The 22,310-nt window shown below is 39.8% G+C and overlaps 1 protein-coding gene across 1 annotated transcript in view; it reads right to left on the bottom strand.

Annotated features, from left to right (window-relative positions):
- Nucleotides 1-22,310, bottom strand: part of L3MBTL4 (L3MBTL histone methyl-lysine binding protein 4) — a 500,325-nt gene that overhangs the window by 113,373 nt on the left and 364,642 nt on the right. Inside the window, exon 15 of the mRNA XM_046025260.1 lies at nucleotides 5,003-5,176. Within this exon, the coding sequence (XP_045881216.1) occupies nucleotides 5,003-5,176 (174 nt within the window). The remainder of the gene's footprint in view (nucleotides 1-5,002; nucleotides 5,177-22,310) is intronic.

The raw sequence follows: 22,310 nt of genomic DNA, 5'->3' as shown, positions 1-22,310 counted from the left end.
AAACATTGATGGATTAAGGAAAACCTATGTAATGACTTGGAAGGTTAATATAGAAAACAACAGACTAACACTGTTTTAATTTTGAGAATGGACCCCATAGCAGGTATTTACAGGGCAGCTAATTTGAGTAGTGGAAATAAACTAGCTGGCTCACGGCAGCACAATTTATTATGAGGATCATTAAGGAACTATTTCACTACACGCCATTCTCTCTGATTACCATAACTTCCTCAGCCATTTTTATTATCAGTATAGGCCTTAGGGAAGTGCATAAAATTTATAATATAGAAGGCATTAGGAGAAAGAAAAATGAGATGTACTAGGCATTTTCTCAGTTTTGTTTTGTTTTGTTTTGTTTTTGAGAGAGAGAGAGGGAGCATGCATGGAGGAGGGGCAGAGGAAGAGAGAGAATCTTAAGCGGGCTTCATGCTCAGCAGCACAGAGCCTAATGGTGGCTTGATCTCTTGACCCTGAGATCATAACCTGAGCTAAAATCAAGAGTCAGATGCTTAAATGACTAAGCCACTGAGGTGTCCCTCTTAGGTTTTTCTTAATAGCAATGAGTATGAATATGACTGAATATTAACAAAGGTGTTCTACAAATTATGTAAATTAGAATATGTTAAGCTGCTTTGGGGAGGCAAAAGAAGTTATTAAAGAATACTTAGGTGGCTGGGAAATGCCGGAAAAAAATGCTCCACTCAGACACAGGGAAGCCAGCTAACAGATAATATGGGGGGAGGGGACAGTTGCATTTCAAAGTAATTTCTATATAATGAAACGTTTTAATGAGTATAATTTTATTCCCATGTTGCAGAGAGTGGCCTTTAGTTTATTATAATGAAATGTGTTCAAGATAGAAGATATTGTATTATATATATTATAAATAAAAATAAATAGTTTAGGGAAATCATGGTAAGATTCTTCCCTTCCAATAGTTCTGTTTTCAAGAAATAAGAAATAAATGCATCACAAGATGACCCTGAAAATCGCGGACACAGTAGAAAGTCATCTAGACATAAATTTAGCCAAGCCCTTCAGAGCGTTAAGCTGACATTCTTTTGCTAGTCTAACGTAGTTGAAACGTGTATAAGATTTGGAGTCAGGCCATTCTAGACCCAAATCCTAACTTTCTTACTAAATGTCTGTGCGATCCTGCCAACTCTGCCCAACCTCTCTGAACCTGCAGTGTCCACATTATAAAATCAGAATAAGAATACTTACTACACATAGGGTTGTTGTAAGGATAAAATTAAACTAACATGATGTCTACAGACTGTTTAACACAGTGTTTTGTGGCCCAAAGTGAGGGTGATATTAATATTAGATAGTTATTATTACTGATACTTCTAGTGTTACTTTATTAGTTTACTGAAACAGGAATATGCTGGATTGAACCAGAACACCTATATTTGGGTCCCAAATCAGTTTTTTTTTTTAAGATTTTATTTATTTATTTGACAGACAAAGATCACAAGTAGGCAGAGAGGCAGGCAGGGAGAGAGGAGGAAGCAGGCTCCCTGCTGAGCAGAGAGCCAAATGCGGGGCTCGATCCCAGGAACCTGGGATCATGACCTGAGCCGAAGGCAGAGGCTTTAACCCACTGAGCCACCCAGGCGCCCCCCAAATCAGTTATTATTAAGGATCTCAGTTTCCTCACCTGTAAATGGCAATACCATGCTGACAATAATATCTGTTTTGCTTACATCACAAGATTATGGGAAGCTTCAAAGGTAACATAAGTGCAAATTATAAACTGTCAAATTAAAAATATCCCCTTTCCTCTAGAGTAAGTACATACCTAAATGAGAGAAACTCAAGTACAAGATCATTTGCCTGTACTTAATGCACGAGGAACGTAATACTTCTCACTCTATTAGCATAAAGGGAAAAGGACAGTCTTAGTAATGAGGACCTATTGTGAGACTGGGTCTTTAGAGTTGTGTTAACATGTAATATTACTTCCATGAATGTGAATCTTGTAAACATCTAGTAGTATATAATCTACTCAATTTTAAAACTTGACCTTCTATTCAGAAGATGTGAACATAATCAAATGATTTACTAATAATAACTCCCTCTACCAAGATTAATATGGAAACAAATACACTTCTAAAAAGTAATTACAAAACTGGAATGAAATTAGAGAAAAGACAATATTCCCTAAATTTCTGGGCAGCATCTAATTGATTTGGGAAGAATGTCAAGAATTAATTTTACGTTTTGCACTTGAGTTGTCAGAAGTCTGGCGATTCTAAGGTGACAAGTGTTGCTGGAATAAGCAATTACAAAAGGCCTGTAGGTAGCTCAGTGATGTATTTGTGGATGGATGGATGGATGGATGGATGGGAGGGGGGATGGAAACTGTAACTCTCATTTTCACTAATTTATCCCCCATTCTTATCCTTGGACATGAGCCAGGTGAGAATCATTCTCAACAGATAGAAGAAAGAGATTGAATTTAAATATCCTCCACCTATATCTACTATCTTGTGATTTTTAAGAGCAATGATTTGGGTTAGAGCAAAGTCAGCCTCAGGAAACCACTATAAGTAAACTGTGAAGAGAATTAAAATATATTTTTTTTCTGCTCATAACTAGTGTTACATATGATTCCTTGATGATTTCTTTGCTCTGTTTTTCCCCCTCCCTGGAATTCTGGACCATGAGCAGGACATCATAGAGATGGGGGTAAAATCAAAGTGGGCATTCCAGACAATACCATGCAAGCACTGTCATGATAGCTGGTTAAATGAAAAGAAGTGGACTGGGACTGGAGCACAAGGAGGGCTTTGGTCTTGAGACTGCAAAACAAAAGAAGGCTTAAGAAGGAATTCAAGATGTGTACAGTATGACTCACTCCCCTCACGCAGTTACTTACACAGCACAGGGCATACATGAAATAGGATTCCACAGGACAGGGTCATGTGTGATTTTTCTATGTGGTAATCAACTACTGTTCTCTACTTCTTCTTTCTATCTGTAGTAATTATGCTTATCTGATCTATTTCAGTGTAAATCCCCTTCAAAATGGTAAAGCATAGAATAATGTATTGAAAAGAGTAAGTTCCAAAGAGGAGTTCAAGAGAGGAGAGGCCATATATCCGAGTTTGCTGAAAAGAAAGGCTTAGCTAGCCCCAGAGAATGTGGCAGTTTAAGGTTTTTTTTTTTTTTTTTTTAAAGATTTTGTTTATTTATTTGACAGACAGAGATCACAAGTAGGCAGAGAGGCGGGCAGAGAGAGAGAGAGAGGAGGAAGCAGGCCCCCTGCTGAGCAAAGAGCCCGATGGGGGGCTCAATCCCAGGACCCTGGGATCCTGACCAGAGGGGAAGGCAGAGGCTTTAACCCACTGAGACACTCAGGCACCCCAAGGGTTTTTTGTGTTTTTTTTTTAAAGCAGTTCAAAGATCTGTTTTGTCTCTCTGACTTTTGACATTGAGGATGAATGTCTAAAATGTTTACAAGAGACACGAGCTAAGTTTTTATTTGGGAAATAAAAAGGTAACAGGACAGAAAGAATATGAGCAAAAGGATGTACTGATCTCTATAATTCTGGGATAAATAAACACCATTCCTTGGAAAACAGTTTTTAAAAAAGGGAAAGGAAAAAGTTCTCCCTCAACTAGGACACGGAAAGGATGCTGGAGCTCTCAACTACTTACAGTTGTAAACAGTGTGGGTGGGAAAGAGGCAGTAAAGAACAGCTAGACCCTGTGAAGTTTCAACAAGAGAAGTGGGCGTCTAACAAATAATAAAAAATGCACGACCCAGCTACGAAAATAGGCATGCCTATTTACAGGAAATAGATGGTGCAGTAAAGGAGAGGTAATCTGCACAGAGGTGTGCAGAAGCAAAATCAACTACTCAACAAGAAGGAAATGCCACCCAAATACGCTATACCAACATTTGCTTGAAAAAAACAAAACAAACAAAACCCACACTTCACACCAAACTCTCCCAATGAACAGGTAGGTGTCTTGTTGAGAGGGAAGCAGCAGCCTCGCTGGGACTGAAGGCATAAATGGGCAGAAAGTTGTTCCAGTGGAAGCTCAGGCTCCCACATGATGAGAGGTACCTGCTTCTTCCTTCCACACAGGGCTGAGTGAAAAGAGCAAGGCTTTGGAGGTTGGGGAGAAACAGCCGCCCCCCTCAAGTAGCCGTTCCTTCAGAGCTCAGGGAGTCTACAGTCTCTGAAGGGCTTGAACAGGAGTGCCTTTGCCTGCAGCAGGGTCTGAAAAACACCCGCTCCTTGCTTCTCTGACCAGCCTTTCTTGACTCCTCCTCTGTCTGGTCTCCCATTATTTACTGAGTGTCAGATTTTTCTATGTTTATAATTCCTGCCATAGGTTAAAACATATCAAAAATAAGGCTGCATTTGCAGCTCCCTAGAAAACTGTAACATGTAAATGAAAATTGGAAATTGTTGCTTCAAGCGGTAAATTCACATTTAAGAACCAAAGGATAACATGTTACCAATGAATTAACAGGGAAACTGTTCCGAGTTATGAATCAACAGGGAAACTGTTCCGAGTTAGAAGAAATCGCATCAGGGGGGCACCTGGATTAACAAGGACAAGGCAGATAGCAGGCAGGACAGGAAATCCTGGTAGGACGGCGTGGACGCCATACTCCACGTCCTAAAGAGAGCCCAGAGATTGGTTTCAGAGATGAAACCAATCCACAGAACAAAGATGTTCTCAAGGCAAAAGCAAATCTTAGGGAATTTTATAGAGGAGATGTGCTTTCTTATTGCTCACGTGTAACATGTACATCTAGAAAGAGGTGAATCTAAATTTTTGAAAACAGAGACATAAAAAGTATTATTTTAAATGAAGACCAAATCTTAGGTGAATCCCATGAGCCAGTGAACGTAATAATATCCAAAACCAAACACAGCCATTTCAAAGAAATACAAGGAACGAGGTATTATTATTAAAAATGTTGTTCTTTTACTCTTCTACGTGGTTCGCTTTCTGGTTTACATTTTCAAAAGTTCCTTACCTGGGCTGACTGTTCACCATTTCATGTTTTCCATTGAAGTTCAAGCCACAGAGGTTCTTCGGTTTCGGATGTGAAGGGTCGGGTTCCAAATTTGCCTGTGTTTGTTCTCTCAGACGATCATGAAGAGTTGCCTCCTTTTTCAGGTTCATGTCTGAATATGGGCAGCCAAAAGCACTGGTTTGTATAAAAACGAACATACAGTTGTCAGTTTACAGTGGTAGACCAGGAATCCACCATCACAGGGACAGACTGATCCAAATTTTAAGAACTGGAGGGAGGCCTTCTTCTTCCACTGAGGACACCCTAATAAGCTTCCCTTCATACTGCCCTTCAAAGAACTCTCACATTCCAGATGACAGACACTGATGAAAGGTATAGTCATCTGCTATAGACATATAGTTTTTACCATTTTGGAAACCTAAACATCTAAGAATAATGTAATAATGTGCTTTTGGGAGAGCAATGGCAATGTTATATAAACATTTGATTCAAAGTTTGTATCTTCTGATATGTATGCTCTGATTTGATTACCCACATCACCAGATACTATGGGCCATGAAAACATTCACCGTTATCGGAGAATATTATGCTTTTCTTTCTCAACGTTCATGTATCTAGAAATACTGTATCTGCTAGAAAGTGTTGTGTTTGAATGTGAAGGAACACCTGAGATGAAAGGGAGAGACCATAGGAAAGGCTGAATCCTCAGTCTTGGATGTTGTTTGGAGCCTAACTGGCAATGAGCTACTGGGACACATGATCTGATTCTTTCTACAGACTGGTAGTCTCCGTCGGATTTCTGTGCCTGCATCCCTGTCTCTAAAGAAGCCCCAAACCTCTGCTGTTGCTTAGGAGTGAGGGAACCACTCTCGGGGAAAGCCCAGGGGTGACGGGTCAGCTGCAGGCAAGCCCGGGGGAAAGTATTTCATGCTCAAGCTTCTGTTTCTCTCCAGTTACATGGGAAAATCAGATTCAATTCCAAGGGGTGCTGGAACCATGACAAATCTCACACATGCACACACACACACACATCCCAACATGATAGTTGTTACTATTATCATAGTGTTATCATCCTCTCTATCTAGGGAAGCACAGAGTCAAATGCATCAATATCTAGGCAGTCTGGTCTTTTTGAGGAATTTGCTTTCAATTTATTGTACATTTGCTGACATATGATGCATAATAAATTCTTTTTGGATGCATGAACATTTTCTTTTTTTTATTTTAATGGCATGACAAAATCAGGGATCAATGCATTTCTTCCTTTATTTTATTTTATTAAGATTTTATATATCTGGCAGAGACAGAGAGAACACAAGTAGGCAGAGCAGCAGGCAGGGGGGTTTGGAGAGCAGACTCCCCATTGAGCAGAGAGCCCAATGTGGGGCTTGATCCCAGGATCCTGAGATCATGACCTGAGCCAAAGGCGGAGGCTTCACTCACTGAGCCACCCAGGTGCCCCCTTCCTTATTTTCAAGTAGATGGAGTTTTCCAAGGACAGCCCATATACAATCTAACCCCAGAAGCCTTTAGTATCAACCTATATCTAGAATTGATCTTCTGGATGACATCAGTCTGCCCAACAAGACAGAGTGAATCTGAGCAGGCAGTAGGGAGGATAAGCAGGGAGGATAACCTTTGCTACACACAGGAGAGTCCTCTCTATATGCATGTTCTGTAACCTGTAATACTTGGTGCTGATTTATTGGTTTATTCAGTTACCGATTCAATAATCCATTAGCTGAGCATCTGCTACATCATAAGCGTTTTATTGAAAATAAACCCAGTGAAGAAGTTAACATATATTTATAAATATAATTTATAATAATAAAACCAAAAAAGCTACCACTACTGAGCATGTACTAGAGGACTATTAAAAATAAAGATTTAACATATATTATTTCTACATTTATTACTAACTACTCAAAGATGATATTAATAGATTTATTGTGCAGGTAAGAAAACAGTCACACACAGGATAAGCCACCTCCCCAAAGTTGCTTGGCACTTTCTTGTGAAACCTCAAAATAGATCACTTAATAATTAGCACCATGTGAGGTTTTTCACATCACTGAAAGAAGAAACAGGAGAGAAGTGCGGTATAATTCTTGTGCAAAGAGAAGCCGAGGCAGGTGTTTACAGGGGAGAGCAGTATCCTGTTCGCTGTGACTAATGGCTAGAGTATGCCCGCAGCCACTACAGTCCTGTGTGAGAAGCTAAGATGTGATTAAGAACTGTTTCCAATAACAGCGCAGAGGCAGTGAACTGTTTAAGCTGCAGCGTCCGAGATCTAAGGGAAATTCTAGAAAGAACTCCCTGCAGATAAAAGTTGAAAGGCATGAGGCTATCCTAAGAGAAACTGCGAAGTGTTTATTTCAAGCACAACTGAATTTTCATTAAGATACTATGATTCAGAAGCTCTGCTATCCATCTAATACATATTCTCAAGTTGAAACTTTTAAATTGTGCATTATGGTCATGAATTTTCTTAATTTCGTATCATCCCCCAACCTGATTCGTGCTGCACGGCACTGATGCTCTGTCGCCCAGCCTTATTGTTACAGCAGTGCAGACAGCTGTCACAGATGCTCTTGTTCAGGACTTGCTTCAGTGGAGAGAAATGTGGATTCCCTCAACCTTCACTCATCAGTCAGTCCCCTCTAGTCATTTTGTCCCTTGCCTGTTGCTTCCTAATTCCATTCCAACCCCTCTGTGTCTCCAGCGGTAAGGAATGGAACACCTGGAGTGTCTCCGGGGTGCCACACCTCCTGATTCCACCAGGCAAGCCCAGTGACACCACACCTCCAGGCTACATGGATCAGAAGGAAGTGTGAAGTGCAAAAGAACATATTAAATGACAAAACCAGGTGTGGCCTGCTTTGGTGAAGAAGTCGAAAGGTGATGATGGGAGACAGAAGTACAAGAGAAGAGGGGATGTGAATATCTCAGTAGTCCTTTCCAATCTGCCACTGTGCTATGAACACATTTCCGTACTGCGACACCGTGCTTACTTGTGCTCTTTGGAGAGAACACAGCTATGTGAACGAGATGGCATCCCCGACTTCGCCCTGCCTTTCTGCGAATGCAGAACCTTACTCATGTGCTTGTGCGTGTGTGTACAGGGAAAAAACCCACTGAGTTGGTTGTCCTACATGTGTGTGATAAAACTTTTTATTTTATTTTTTTAAAAATCTTTCTCTTTTTGAAGGAGTTTATTTATTTAATTGAGAGGAGAGAGAAAGAGAGCAGGAGCAGGGGAACCTGCAGAGGGAGAGGGAGAAGCAGACTCCCCACTGAGCAGGAGGCCCAAAGTGAGACTTGTTTCCAGGACCTTGGGGTCAAGGCCCAAGACAAAGCTTTTTAAAACTCATTGTGGTTTAGTTAAATACTGAGGAAGAAAGGAGGTTCTGAAGATAAAGTCTCTTTAGAAAACTTGACATAAGCTGAAATTTCTACGGCCTAACGCTCTGTGGGTGAAGGCAAAGTGTCAACTTCTGATTGATGGGAAAGTAGTACATTGAAATTTGAGCTCATTAGGACCACGATAGCAGATGTAGAAACTGCAGGCTGAGGGGGAAGCCCTGAGCAGCGGTGCTGTGTGGAGACGTGGCTTTGACAGAACGGACTATTTCCCTGGCCCTCCTTAGTGAAGGGGGTATTTGCTGTGTGCAGGGAAAGGAGGAAGAGAGCCCAGGAACTAGTCAGTTGACCCATATGAAAGTGTAGTTTCTAGAAGACAAAGACAGTCAACTACCTGAATTTCATATGGTTTGACCGAATAATTGGTAAAGAATGTCAGCTCCAAGCTCACCAATAGCACCAAGGCATATGAACAGAGGGTAAACACTAAACACAGCAAAAAGTACCAGACAGTTGCAGACAAGTTTTAAAAGAGATCTTTTGACAGATCTAAAACCGAGGTCCTAACAGTCCTCATAAACAGAAACATAAAAATAATGGCAATTAAAAAGTACTAGTTTTGGGACACCTGGGTGTCTTAGTTGGTTGAGCATCGGCATTTGGCTCAGGTCATGATCCCAAGGTCCTGGGATCGAGCCCTGCATTTGGCTCCCGGCTCAGTGGGAAGCCTGCTTCTTCCTCTCCCTGTCACTCCCTCTACTTGTTCTCTCTCTCTAACAAATAAATAAAAATCTTTAAAAATAAAATACTAGTTTTTCTTTTTGGAATATTTAAGCATAATATTAATATCTGAGGATAAACATAAAAGTAAATTAAATTTTATCAATATACATTTTTTTTTTTTCTTTAGGAAAACGTCCTGTACTCCTTTTAAGAGTAGCACTCCTGACTGCCTTCGAGCTGCAACGGTGGAGGGCTGGACGCAGCAGAGCTTGGCAGCTGAGGCTGAATCACTTCTTTGTGAGTCCAGCCCAGGATGGCCCTTAGCCTTTGAATTTTCCTTCCTTTTGTGCACACGTTGGTGAGTTTCCCCACATTCCCAGGACCAATTCTGATCCAAGGCCAAAGATAATTTTCTAAACCCTGTTGTGCATTATAGTGTTTCAAAGTTCCCCACCAGAAGCGGTGCCCAGTGCTGACAGCTGTGATCATGCTCAGTTTATGAGTCTATGCAGCCTCGTTGGCTCTGAGTCTCCTAGAGAGGCACATGCCTCTGTCCTTGCACTTAAATGCCTTGTCTGCTGCCACAGCTACAATTCGGTGGCCCTGCTGGGACAGAATCCCTATGTTCCCATTTTCTTCTCCATTCCTTCCCAGGACAGGATTTCTGCATCTCAATCCCAACCCAGAAGCGAGGCTCCACTTTGCAGATACTACCCGGCCAGTCCTTCACGTGCTCCTCACCCTGAGTTATTTTCTATTACTGAGTGTCGCTCTCTAACTGGGGTCCCTTCCTGCATCACGGATTCTCCCATCTGGCCCTGATTCTGAGTCTAGATGGTGACTACTGATCACCAAACCCCCTGGACTCCGGTTCTGCTTGTTCTACTAGATCGTCATCTTGTATCAACCGTGTGTTCATCTTCTCATACCCAAGCTGCAGATATCGTTCTTGCTTCTCTGACTACCCTGTTCTGCTGAAAATAATAGGCCATGTTCCGTCAGATCCTAGGCGGTGGCCAGTTTGGGCCCTAAGGTTATAACTGAGTTGTCTGCACTTACATAATGGTAGCTTCCCAACCAGTGTCCCACTGCACCCTCAGGGCAGCCAGGAAGGGCCAGAGTCCCAGGTCAGTCCTTCCAGCCTCGAGCAGCCTCCTCCAAGCTCTAAATTCCTTCTAGTTCCCAAGTACTGATTATCATTTTCTCTCTGTGGCAAGACATGAAAATGTTGGGAAGCATGACAAATTTCAGCAAAATAACAAAAATGAAATAGCCCCTTCAGTGCTGTACACCCAGACATAAATAAACACCAACAACACAGAGGTCAGCAGTATTTCAGGAAGAGTGTCAAATCGCTGACAACCTTTCTCCCAATCCTGAAAAGCGAAGTTGCCAGAAACAGACAGTAGCTCCCAGGAGGAGTCCTTCTCTAGGAATAAGCCCTCAGCTAGGCCAAAATTAGAGACAGTTCTCTAATGCAACTAACCTACCCCTCGACGAGGCCTATTGTGTTTTAGATTTTAGTCTCAATTATCTTATAAGCCAACTATATTCTCAATTTCCTACCATGACCTAGAAAAGATGACACGGAAGAATCATATCCGAGCTGGGAGACTAGATTCTAAGTCTCTTCATCTATCTTTAAAAGACAAAGAATTACTTGTGGGAGTGGGTGGAGGCCTCCTATTTGGAAGCATTCATGTAAGAGACGGTCTGAGGGGTCTGCCTCCCCAAAACAACAGGCAGCGGGGAGGCTCTCAATGGCCGCCACCGTCAGATCCTATGAGAGGCCTTAAAGGAGGCGCAGAGAAATGGGGGTCAGCGAGGAAATGGGAAGGAGCTAGAAAAATAAATGCTTCCTGTTTTGCAATTTGCCCTTGGGCCCTGAGGCGATGAGAGCCATCCTGGGACAGGTGCCTGGCATCACACGGGTCACGTAGGAAGAGCAGCACCTCCCTGCACACCCCCCCCCCACTGTTTTTTTTTTTTTTTTAATATTTTATTTATTTGCGAGAGACAGTGAGAGAGAGCATGAACGACGAGAAGGTCAGAGAGAGAAACAGACTCCCTGCGGATCTGGGAGCCCGATGCGGGACTCGATCCCGGCACTCCGGGATCATGACCTGAGCCGAAGACAGTGGTCCAACCAACTGAGCCACCCAGGCGTCCCCCCTCACTGTTTCCCAGTCCACTCAGTACGGTTTGTTCTCACTGTCATTTGACTTTATGAAAATAAGCTACTCCTGAGGCTCCTGGGTGGCTCAGTGGGTTAAGCCTCTGCCTTTGGCCCCCGTCATGATCTCAGGGTCCTGGGATCAAGCCCTGCATCGGGCTCTCTGATAGGCAGAAAGCCTGCTTCCCTCCCCTCCCCCCCCCCCCCCCCCCCCCCCGCTTGCCTCTCTGTTGACTTGTGATCTCTCTGTCAAATAAATAAAATTTAAAAATTTAAAAAAAAAAAGAAAAGAAGCTACTCCTTTTCAGTCTTTAATATGTAGGTAACTCTAAACTTGCACAGCATAAGAATGAAATGAACATCTTTTATTCTCTCTTTTTTAAAGATTTTATTTATTCATTTGACAGAGAGAGAGATGTTCTCTCTCAGGTGCCCTGAACATCTTTTATTCCTAAGAAAATACTGATATTTTGGCCAAATGGAACTGAGAAACATGATAAATGATGAAATGCATTTGTTGAAATTATGGAATATGTCTAATAGTCTCTACAGAAACTTTTAAAAGCTAACGACTTAAATTGTTGATGATTTTGCTTCTGTGAAGATGAAAGGCAGGCACAAATACTCAGGATATTCATCACTACAGCTGACCAAATAAAACTAAGTAATTTCTCAAGGCCAGAAAAAAAAGAAACAAGTACAAATGATACATGTTAGAATACAGACCAGGAAGAAAGAAATATCATGGTCTAATATCAACTGAGGAGGTAACCCAATTTCTATTATATTGTTCTCCAACACAGAGACAGGCAAAACCCAACAGGTATAGATATGAGGTTCTAAGTTCTTGAAGCTAATTTTCTTCAAATTCAGGTGATTTTAAAATGAAGTTGCCCCACTAAAATACAATAGAATACACTAAAGTAAAATGAATTTGCCCAGGATAAATTATGGGTAAATTTTCTCTGATTCTGACTAGTTTTTTGCCTAGAAAATAGATTATACCATCACTTAATTGTCATTAAAAGTATTAGCAAATTGAATGCACATAGTAAACAAAAAGTATAAATATTTAAAACAAAAGTTCTGTAAGTAGAGTTAAAAGAAACTGACAGCTACAGAACTCAGTGTTCAAAAGGCTGGATAAAATAAATTTTGTTCTAATTAGGGAGTGTTCTTGGTTTAATTATCCATACTATTTTCACATTCTGTGAATGTAAAATTTGAGTAAATAAAAAAAGATATAGATTAAAAAAAAATAAAAAATAAATAAATTTTGTTCTAAAAACACATTTCTGTGGGGGGTAATGCAGCCTACGAAGTCAGGCTAGATATTATGAACTTGCTAAAATGAGCAGTTAGGAAGTTGAAAGAGAATTACTACACCCATGGAGCACTGTAATCGGTTTAGTTGAGTGTGGAGCAGCGCAGGTTAAGAATCAGAGGAAACTGGATTAAAGTTTCCAGCGTCAGAACCTCGGGCAAGCTATTCAATCTCTTTTTTTCACTTCTTCATCTATAAAATGGTGACGACATCTTTCTTACAGGGATTTTTGTGAAAACCAAATGAGACAAATCAAGCGAGCTCCTGGTATCACAACTAACCCAAATTTGATGGTCATGAATTTTTAATGTTAAAAGGTCTATTCTGATGTGAAATATAATACTAATGATCCAATTTATTATATTTTCAGTTCTGTAATTTTTATTTGGTTCTTCATTGCTTAGAGCAACTTTATTGAGGTATGAATGACACATAAAAAGCTGTACATATTTCAAGTAAACAACACTAGCCATTTGGGGTAAGTATACACCTGTGAAACCATCACTACCAACAGGGCCATAAATATACACATCACCTCCCAAACTCCTCCTGCCACATTTAGTATGTGTTTATTTTTCAGTGGTAGGAACATTTAATGTAAGACCTACTCTGTTAGAAAATGTTAAGTGTACGTAACAGTATTGGCTATAGGCACTGTGCTTTATATAGTAGATCTGCAGGATTGACCTTGCATAACTGAAATTTGTACCTTTTAACCTTTCACCTCTCCATTTCCCCCACCCACCAGCCTATAGCATCCACCATTCTACTCTCTGCTTTTATGAGGCTATTATAGATTCCACATAAAAGTGGTATCATACCGTATTAGTCTGGCTTATTTCACTTGGTATAATGACCTCCAGGTCCATTCATGTTGTAAATGGCAGACTAATTTTCTGTTGTATGTACATGTCACATTTTTTCAATCCATTCATCCACTGATGGACACTCGGGTTGTTTCTATATCCTAGCTATTGCAAATAATGCTGCAATGAACAAGGGAGTGCAAATATCTCTGATTCTGGTTTCAGTTCCTTTGGATAGAAATCTGATTCTGATTTCAATTCCTTTGGATACACACCTGAAGGGAGATTGCGGGGTAATATGGTAGTATTATTTTTAATTTTTTGAGGAAATTCCATACCATTTTCTATAGGGGCTGCACCATTTCACATTTGTCCAACAATGTACAAGGATTCCCACTTCTCATCCTCATCAATACTTGTTATTTAATTTTTATTATAGTCCTTACCAACGTGAGGTGATACATCATTGCGGTTTTAATCTGCATGTCTCTGATGATGAGTGATGTTGAGCACTTTTCATGCACCCGTTGGCCTTCTCTGAGTCCTCTTTGGAGAAATGTCTATTCAGGTCCTTTATTTTTAAATTGGGTTTTTTTTTTTTTGGTCTGTGTGATTAAGTTGTATGAATTCCTTACACATTTGGATATTAATCCTTATCAGATATGTATGGTTTGCAAATATTTTCTCCTATGAAAGCTGTGTTTTCATTCGTTTGTGGTTCCTTTGCTGTGCAGGAGCTGTTTGATTTGATGTAATCCCATTTGCTTATTTTTGCTTCTTTTGCTTGTGTTAGTAGTATTACATCCAAAATATCATTGCGAAGACAAATGTCAAAGAACTTTTTACCTGTGTTTTCTTCTAGGAGTTTTAAAGTTTCAAGCCTTACATTTAAGTTTCTAATTCATTTCGAGTTGAATTTTGTGTATGGTGTAAGAGTTCAGTTTCATTCTGCATGTAGATATCCAGTTTTCCCAATGCCATGTTTTGAAGAGACTATCCTTTCTCCATTATGTAATCTTGGCACCCCTGTCAAAGATCAGCTGACCATATATACGTCAGTTTATCTTTGGGCTCTATTCTGTTCCATTATACTGTGTCTGCTTTTATCCCAGTGGCATACTGTCTTGAATACTGTGTTTTAATGATACTATAATATAATCTGAAGTCAGGAAGAGTGTACTGTGTACAGCTTTGTTATTCTTTGTTATTCTCAGGAGTGTTTTGTCTACTCAGGGTGTTTTTAATTCCATATGAAATTTAGGATTTTTTTTCTATTCCTTTGAAAAATGATATTAGAATTTTGATAGGGATTGCATTGAACTTATAAATAGCTCAGAGCAGTATGGATATTCTAGCAAAATTAATTCTTCTAATCCATGAACATGGGATATCTTTCCATTTATTTATATCTTCTTTAATTTCTTTATTGTTTTATCATTTTCATTATACATATCTTTCACCTCAGCGGTTAAATTTATCCCTAAGTATCTTATCCTTTTTGATGCTGTTGTGATGTTTTCTTAATTCCTTTTTCAGATAGTTATTGTTAGTATATAGAAACAGTTTTTTCAGTGTAGTTTTTAGGTTTTCCATAGGTAAGATCATGTCAACTGCAAAAAGAGATAACTTTACTACTTCATTTCTGATTTTTTTAAAAGAATTATTTATTTATTTGACAGACAGAGACCACAAGTAGGTAGAAAGGCAGGCAGAGAGAAGGGGGGGAGGCAGGCTCCCCGCTGAGTGGCGAGCTCCATGCGGGGCTTGATCCCAGGACCCTGGGACCATGACCCGAGCCAAAGGCAGAGGCTTTAACCCACTGAGCCACCCAGGTGCCCCTCTTCATTTCTGATTTAGATGACTTTTAATTTTTTTCTTGCCTAATTATCTGGGCAGGCCTTATAAGACTCTGTTGAACACAAGTAGCAAGAGTGGGCTTCCTTGTCTTGTTCTCATCTTAGAAGAAAATCGTTCAGGTTTTCACCATGACTGTACCTGTGGACTTCTCACGTATGATCTTTTTTTTTTTTCCCCATTTTATTTATTTTTTCAGTGTAACAGTATTCATTCTTTTTGCACAACACCCAGTGCTCCATGCAAAACGTGCCCTCCCCATTACCCACCACCTGTTCCCCCAACCTCCCACCCCTGACCCTTCAAAACCCTCAGGTTGCCCCAACCTCCCACCCCTGACCCTTCAAAACCCTCAGGTTGTTTTTCAGAGTCCATAGTCTCTTATGGTTCGCCTCCCCTCCCCAATGTCCATAGCCCCCTCCCCCTCTCCCAATCCCACCTCCCCCCAGCAACCCCCAGTTTGTTTTGTGAGATTAAGAGTCATTTATGGTTTGTCTCCCTCCCAATCCCATCTTGTTTCATTGATTCTTCTCCTATCCCCCTACCCCCCAATGTTGCTTCTCCATGTCCTCATATCAGGGAGATCATATGATAGTTGTCTTTCTCCGATTGACTTATTTCACTAAGCATGATACGCTCTAGTTCCATCCACGTCGTCGCAAATGGCATGATTTCATTTCTTTTGATGGCTGCATAGTATTCCATTGTGTATATATACCACCTCTTCTTGATCCATTCATCTGTTGATGGACATCTAGGTTCTTTCCATAGTCTGGCTATTGTAGACATTGCTGCTATAAACATTCGGGTACACGTGCCCCTTCGGATCACTATGTTTGTATCTTTAGGGTAAATACCCAGTAGTGCAATTGCTGGGTCATAGGGTAGTTCTATTTTCAACATTTTGAGGAACCTCCATGCTGTTTTCCAGAGTGGTTGCACCAGCTTGCATTCCCACCAACAGTGGAGGAGGGTTCCCCTTTCTCCACATCCTCGCCAGCATCTGTCATTTCCGGACTTGTTAATTTTAGCCATTCTGACTGGTGTGAGATGATATCTCATTGTGGTTTTGATTTGTATTTCCCTGATGCCGAGCGACGTGGAGCACTTTTTCATGTGTCTGTTGGCCATCTGGATGTCTTCTTTGCAGAAATGTCTGTTCATGTCCTCTGCCCATTTCTTGATTGGATTGTTTGTTCTTTGGGTGTTGAGTTTGCTAAGTTCCTTATAGATTTTGGATACTAGCCCTTTATCTGATATGCCGTTTGCAAATATCTTCTCCCATTCTGTCAGTTGTCTTTTGGTTTTGTTAACTGTTTCCTTTGCTGTGCAAAAGCTTTTGATCTTGATGAAATCCCAATAGTTCATTTTTGCCCTTGCTTCCCTTGCCTTTGCCGTTGTTCCTAGGAAGATGTTGCTACGGCTGAGGTCGAAGAGGTTGCTGCCTGCATTCTCCTCAAGGATTTGGATGGATTCCTTTCTCACATTGAGGTCCTTCATCCATTTGGAGTCTATTTTCGTGTGTGGTGTAAGGAAGTGGTCCAATTTCACTTTTCTGCATGTGGCTGTCCAATTTTCCCAGCACCATTTATTGAAGAGGCTGTCTTTTTTCCATTGGACATTCTTTCCTGCTTTGTCGAAGATGAGTTGACCATAGAGTTGAGGGTCGATTTCTGGGCTCTCTATTCTGTTCCACTGATCTATGTGTCTGTTTTTGTGCCAGTACCATGTTGTCTTGATGATGACAGCTTTGTAACAGAGCTTGAAGTCCGGAATTGTGATGCCACCAACTTTGGCTTTCTTTTTCAATATTCCTTTGGCTATTCGAGGTCTTTTCTGGTTCCATATAAATTTTAGGATTATTTGTTCCATTTCTTTGAAAAAAATGGATGGTATTTTGATAGGGATTGCATTAAATGTGTAGATTGCTTTAGGTAGCATGGACATTTTCACAATATTAATTCTTCCAATCCAGGAGCATGGAACATTTTTCCATTTTTTGGTGTCTTCCTCAATTTCTTTCATGAGTACTTTATAATTTTCTGTGTATAGATTCTTAGTCTCTTTGGTTAGGTTTATTCCTAGGTATCTTATAGTTTTGGGTACAATTGTAAATGGGATTGACTCCTTAATTTCTCTTTCTTCAGTCTTGTTGTTGGTGTACAGAAATGCAACTGATTTCTGTGCATTGATTTTATATCCTGACACTTTACTGAATTCCTGGACAAGTTCTAGCAGTTTTGGAGTGGAGTCTTTTGGGTTTTCCACATATAGTATCATATCATCTGCGAAGAGTGATAGTTTGACTTCTTCTTTACCAATTTGGATGCCTTTAATTTCTTTTTGTTGTCTGATTGCTGAGGCTAGGACTTCTAGTACTATGTTGAATAGCAGTGGTGATAATGGACATCCCTGCCGTGTTCCTGACCTTAATGGAAAAGCTTTCAGTTTTTCTCCATTGAGAATGATATTTGTGGTGGGTTTTTCATAGATGGCTTTGATAATATTGAGGTATGTGCCCTCTATCCCCACACTTTGAAGAGTTTTGATCAGGAAGGGATGCTGTACTTTGTCAAATGCTTTTTCAGCATCTATGGAGAGTATCATATGGTTCTTGTTCTTTCTTTTATTAATGTGTTCTATCACATTGATTGATTTGCGGATGTTGAACCAACCCTGCAGCCCTGGAATAAATCCCACTTGATCGTGGTGAATAATCCTTTTAATGTACTGTTGAATCCTATTGGCTAGTATTTTGGCGAGAATTTTTGCGTCTGTGTTCATCAAGGATATTGGTCTGTAGTTCTCTTTTTTGGTGGGATCCTTGTCTGGTTTTGGGATCAAGGTGATGCTGGCCTCATAAAATGAGTTTGGAAGTTTTCCTTCCATTTCTATTTTTTGGAACAGTTTCAGGAGAATAGGAATGAGTTCTTCTTTAAATGTTTGGTAGAATTCCCCTGGGAAGCCGTCTGGCCCTGGGCTTTTGTTTGTTTGGAGATTTTTGATGACTGTTTCAATCTCCTTACTGGTTATGGGCCTGTTCAGGTTTTCTATTTCTTCCTGGTTCAGTTGTGGTAGTTTATATGTCTCTAGGAATGCATCCATTTCTTCCAGATTGTCAAATTTGTTGGCGTAGAGTTGCTCATAGTATGTTATTATAATTGTCTGTATTTCTTTGGTGTTAGTTGTGATCTCTCCTCTTTCATTCATGATTTTATTTATTTGGGTCCTTTCTCTTTTCTTTTTGATGAGTCTGGGCAGGGGTTTATCAATCTTATTGATTCTTTCAAAGAACCAGCTCCTAGTTTCATTGATTTTTTCTATTGTTTTTTTGGTTTCTATTTCATTGATTTCTGCTCTGATCTTTATGATTTCTCTTCTCCTGCTGGGTTTAGGGTTTCTTTCTTGTTCTTTCTCCAGCTCCTTTACGCGTAGGGTTAGGTTGTGTACTTGAGACCTTTCTTGTTTCTTGAGAAAGGCTCGTACCGCTATATATTTTCCTCTCAGGACTGCCTTTGCTGTGTCCCACAGATTTTGAACTGTTGTGTTTTCATTATCATTTGTTTCCATGAATTTTTTCAATTCTTCTTTAATTTCCTGGTTAACCCATTCATTCTTTAGAAGGATGCTGTTTAGTCTCCATGTATTTGGGTTCATTCTAGCTTTCCTCTTGTGATTGAGTTCTAGCTTCAGAGCATTGTGGTCTGAAAATATGCAGGGAATAATCCTAATCTTTTGATACCGGTTGAGACCTGATTTGTGACCCAGGATGTGATCTATTCTGGAGAAGGTTCCATGTGCACTAGAGAAGAATGTGTATTCTGTTGCTTTGGGATGAAATGTTCTGAATATATCTGTGATGTCCATCTGGTCCAGTGTGTCATTTAAGGCCTTTATTTCCTTGTTGATCTTTTGCTTGGATGATCTGTCCATTTCAGTGAGGGGAGTGTTCAAGTCCCCTACTATTATTGTATTATTATTGATGTGTTTCTTTAATTTTGTTATTAATTGGTTTATATAGTTGGCTGCTCCCACGTTAGGGGCATAGATATTTAAAATTGTTAGATCTTCTTGTTGGACAGACCCTTTGAGTAGGATATAGTGTCCTTCCTCATCTCTTATTATAGTCTTTGGCTTAAAATCTAATTGATCTGAAATAAGGATTGCCACCCCAGCTTTCTTCTGATGCCCATTAGCATGGTAAATTGTTTTCCACCCCCTCACTTTAAATCTGGAGGTGTCTTCGCGTCTAAAATGAGTTTCTTGTAAGCAACATACTGATGGGTTTTGTTTTTTTATCCATTCTGATACCCCGTGTCTTTTGATTGGGGCATTTAGCCATTAACATTCAGGGTAACTATTGAGAGATATGAATTTAGTGCCATTATTAGCCTGTAAGGTGACTGTTACTGTATATTGTCTCTGTACCTTTCTGATCTACTACTTTTAGGCTCTCTCTTTGCTTAGAGGACCCCTTTCAATATTTCCTGGAGAGCTGGTTTGGTGTTTGCAAATTCTTTCAGTTTTTGTTTGTCCTGGAAGCTTTTGATCTCTCCTTCTATTTTCAAGGATAGCCTAGCTGGATAGAGTATTCTTGGCTGCATGTTCTTCTCGTTGAGTGCTCTGAATATATCATGCCAGCTCTTTCTGACCTGCCAGGTCTCTGTGGATAAGTCTGCCGCCAATCTAATATTTTTATCATTGTATGTTACAGACTTCTTTTCTCGGGCTGCTTTCAGGATTTTCTCTTTGTCACTAAGACTTGTCAATTTTACTATTAGGTGACGGGGTGTGGACCTATTCTTGTTGACTTTGAGGGGGGTTCTCTGCATCTCCTGGATTTTGATGCTTGTTCCCTTTGCCATATTAGGGAAATTCTCTCCAATGATTCTCTCCAATAGACCTTCTGCTCCCCTCTCTGTTTCTTCTTCTTCTGGAATCCCAATTATTCTAATGTTGTTTCATCTTATGGTGTCACTTATCTCTCGAATTCTCCCCTCATGGTCCAGTAGCTGTTTGTCCCTCTTTTGCGCGGCTTCCTTATTCTCTGTCATTTGGTCTTCTATATCACTAATTCTTTCTTCTGCCTCATTGATCCTAGCAGTGAGAGCCTCCATTTTTGATTGCACCCCATTAATAGCTTTTTTGATTTCAACTTGGTTAGATTTTAGTTCTTTAATTTCTCCAGAAAGGGCTTTAATATCTCCAGAGAGGGTTTCTCTCATATCTTCCATGCCTTTTTTGAGCCCGGCTAGAATGTTCAGAATCGTCATTCTGAACTCTTGATCTGACATATTACCCATGTCTGTGTTGATTAGGTCCCTAGCCTTCGGTACTGTCTCTTGTTCTTTTGTTTGTGGTGATTTTTTCCGCCTTGTCATTTTGTCCAGATAAGAGGATATGAAGGAGCAAATAAACTACTAAAAGGGTGGCAAAGACCCCGGAAAAATGCGCTGTAACCAAATCAGAAGAGCCCCCAAATTGTGGGGGGGAGAAAGGGGATAAAAACAGGTTCTTTCAGAAAGTGGTTGATTTTCTGTTTCTAGAGTTGCTGTTCTTCTTCTCTTCGCTCTCCCGTTGGATTTGTAGGTGTTTGCAATGTTTAGATAAGCTATCGAGCTGATCTCCTGCTACCTGATGTAGTCTCAGGCTGCTACTTCTCCGCCATCTTGACTCCTCCCTCTCACGTATGATCTTTATTTATGTTGAGCTGCATTCCTTCTATACCTAAGTTGTTGAGAGTTTTTATAACAAAAGTGTGCTGAATTATGTCAAATGCTTTTTCTGGATGTTATGATCATATGACTTTTATTCTTCATTCTGTTAATGTGCTTCACATTTGTTGATTTGCTTTTGTTGAAACATCCTTGCATCCCAGAGACAGATCCCACCCAATCATGGTATACGATCATGTTAATGTGCTGTTGAATTTGGTCTGCTAGTATTTTGTTGAGGATTTTTACATCTATATTCATTAGAGATACTAGCCTATAAATTTCTTATAGTGTCCTTGTTTGGTTTTGGTATTAGGGAATTGCTGGCCTCATAAAATGAGTTAGCAAGTACTCTCTCCTTTTCACTTTTTTGGAAGAATGTGAGAAAGATTGGAATTAATTCTTCTTTAAATGTTTAGTAGTATTCACTAGAAAGTCATCTGATCCAGGGCTTTCCTTGGTTCTGGGATTTTTAATTACTCTTTCAATCTCCTTACTCATTATTGGTCTGTTCAGTTTTTCTATTTCCTCATGATTCACATTTGCAAGGCTATATATTTCTAGGACTTTATCTTCTAGGTTAGCCAATTAGTTGTGATGTAATTATTCATATTAGTCTTTTATGATCCTTCATATTCCCATGCTTGTAGTTGTAATGTCTTCTCTCTCTTTTCTAATTTTATTTAGTCTTCTTCCTTTTTTCTTAATCTAGCTAAAGGTATGCTAATGTTTTTAATCTTTACAAGAAGATAACTTAGTTCCATTGATCTTTTTATTGTATTTCTAATCTCTATTTCATTTATTTCTAATCTTTATTACTTCCTTCTCTTGCTAATTTTGGTCTTATTTTGTTCTTTTCTTTCCCCTAGTTCCTTGAGTTATAATGTCAGGATGTTTATTTGAGATTGTTCTTTTTCCTCCATGTAGGTATTTATCAATACGAACTTTCCTCTTAGAACTACATTTGCCGCATATCATAAATTTGATATATTGTGTTTCATTTTCATTTGTTTCAAGTTTTTTTTTTAATTTCCCTTTTGATTTCTTGTTTGAATTACTTGTTGTTCAAGAGTGTGTTGACATTCACATAGTTCTGAATTTTCCTCCTATTATGGATTTCTAAGTTTCATGCCATCATGTTTGGATACTTTATATAAGTTTTTAAAATTTCTTTTCAGCATAACAGAATTCCACCTTGCTTAAGAATGCTTGGATCAACCAGGAAATCAAAGAAGAACTTAAACAATTCATGGAAACCAATGAGAATGAAGACACTTTGGTCCAAAACATATGGGATACTGCAAAGGTGGTCCTAAGGGTGAAATACATAGTCATTCAAGCCTCCCTCAAAAAA

The sequence above is a fragment of the Meles meles genome, chromosome 12, assembly GCF_922984935.1.
Source record: "Meles meles chromosome 12, mMelMel3.1 paternal haplotype, whole genome shotgun sequence".
Taxonomy (NCBI): Eukaryota; Metazoa; Chordata; class Mammalia; order Carnivora; family Mustelidae; genus Meles; species Meles meles.
This window is presented reverse-complemented; position numbering and strand designations above follow the sequence as displayed.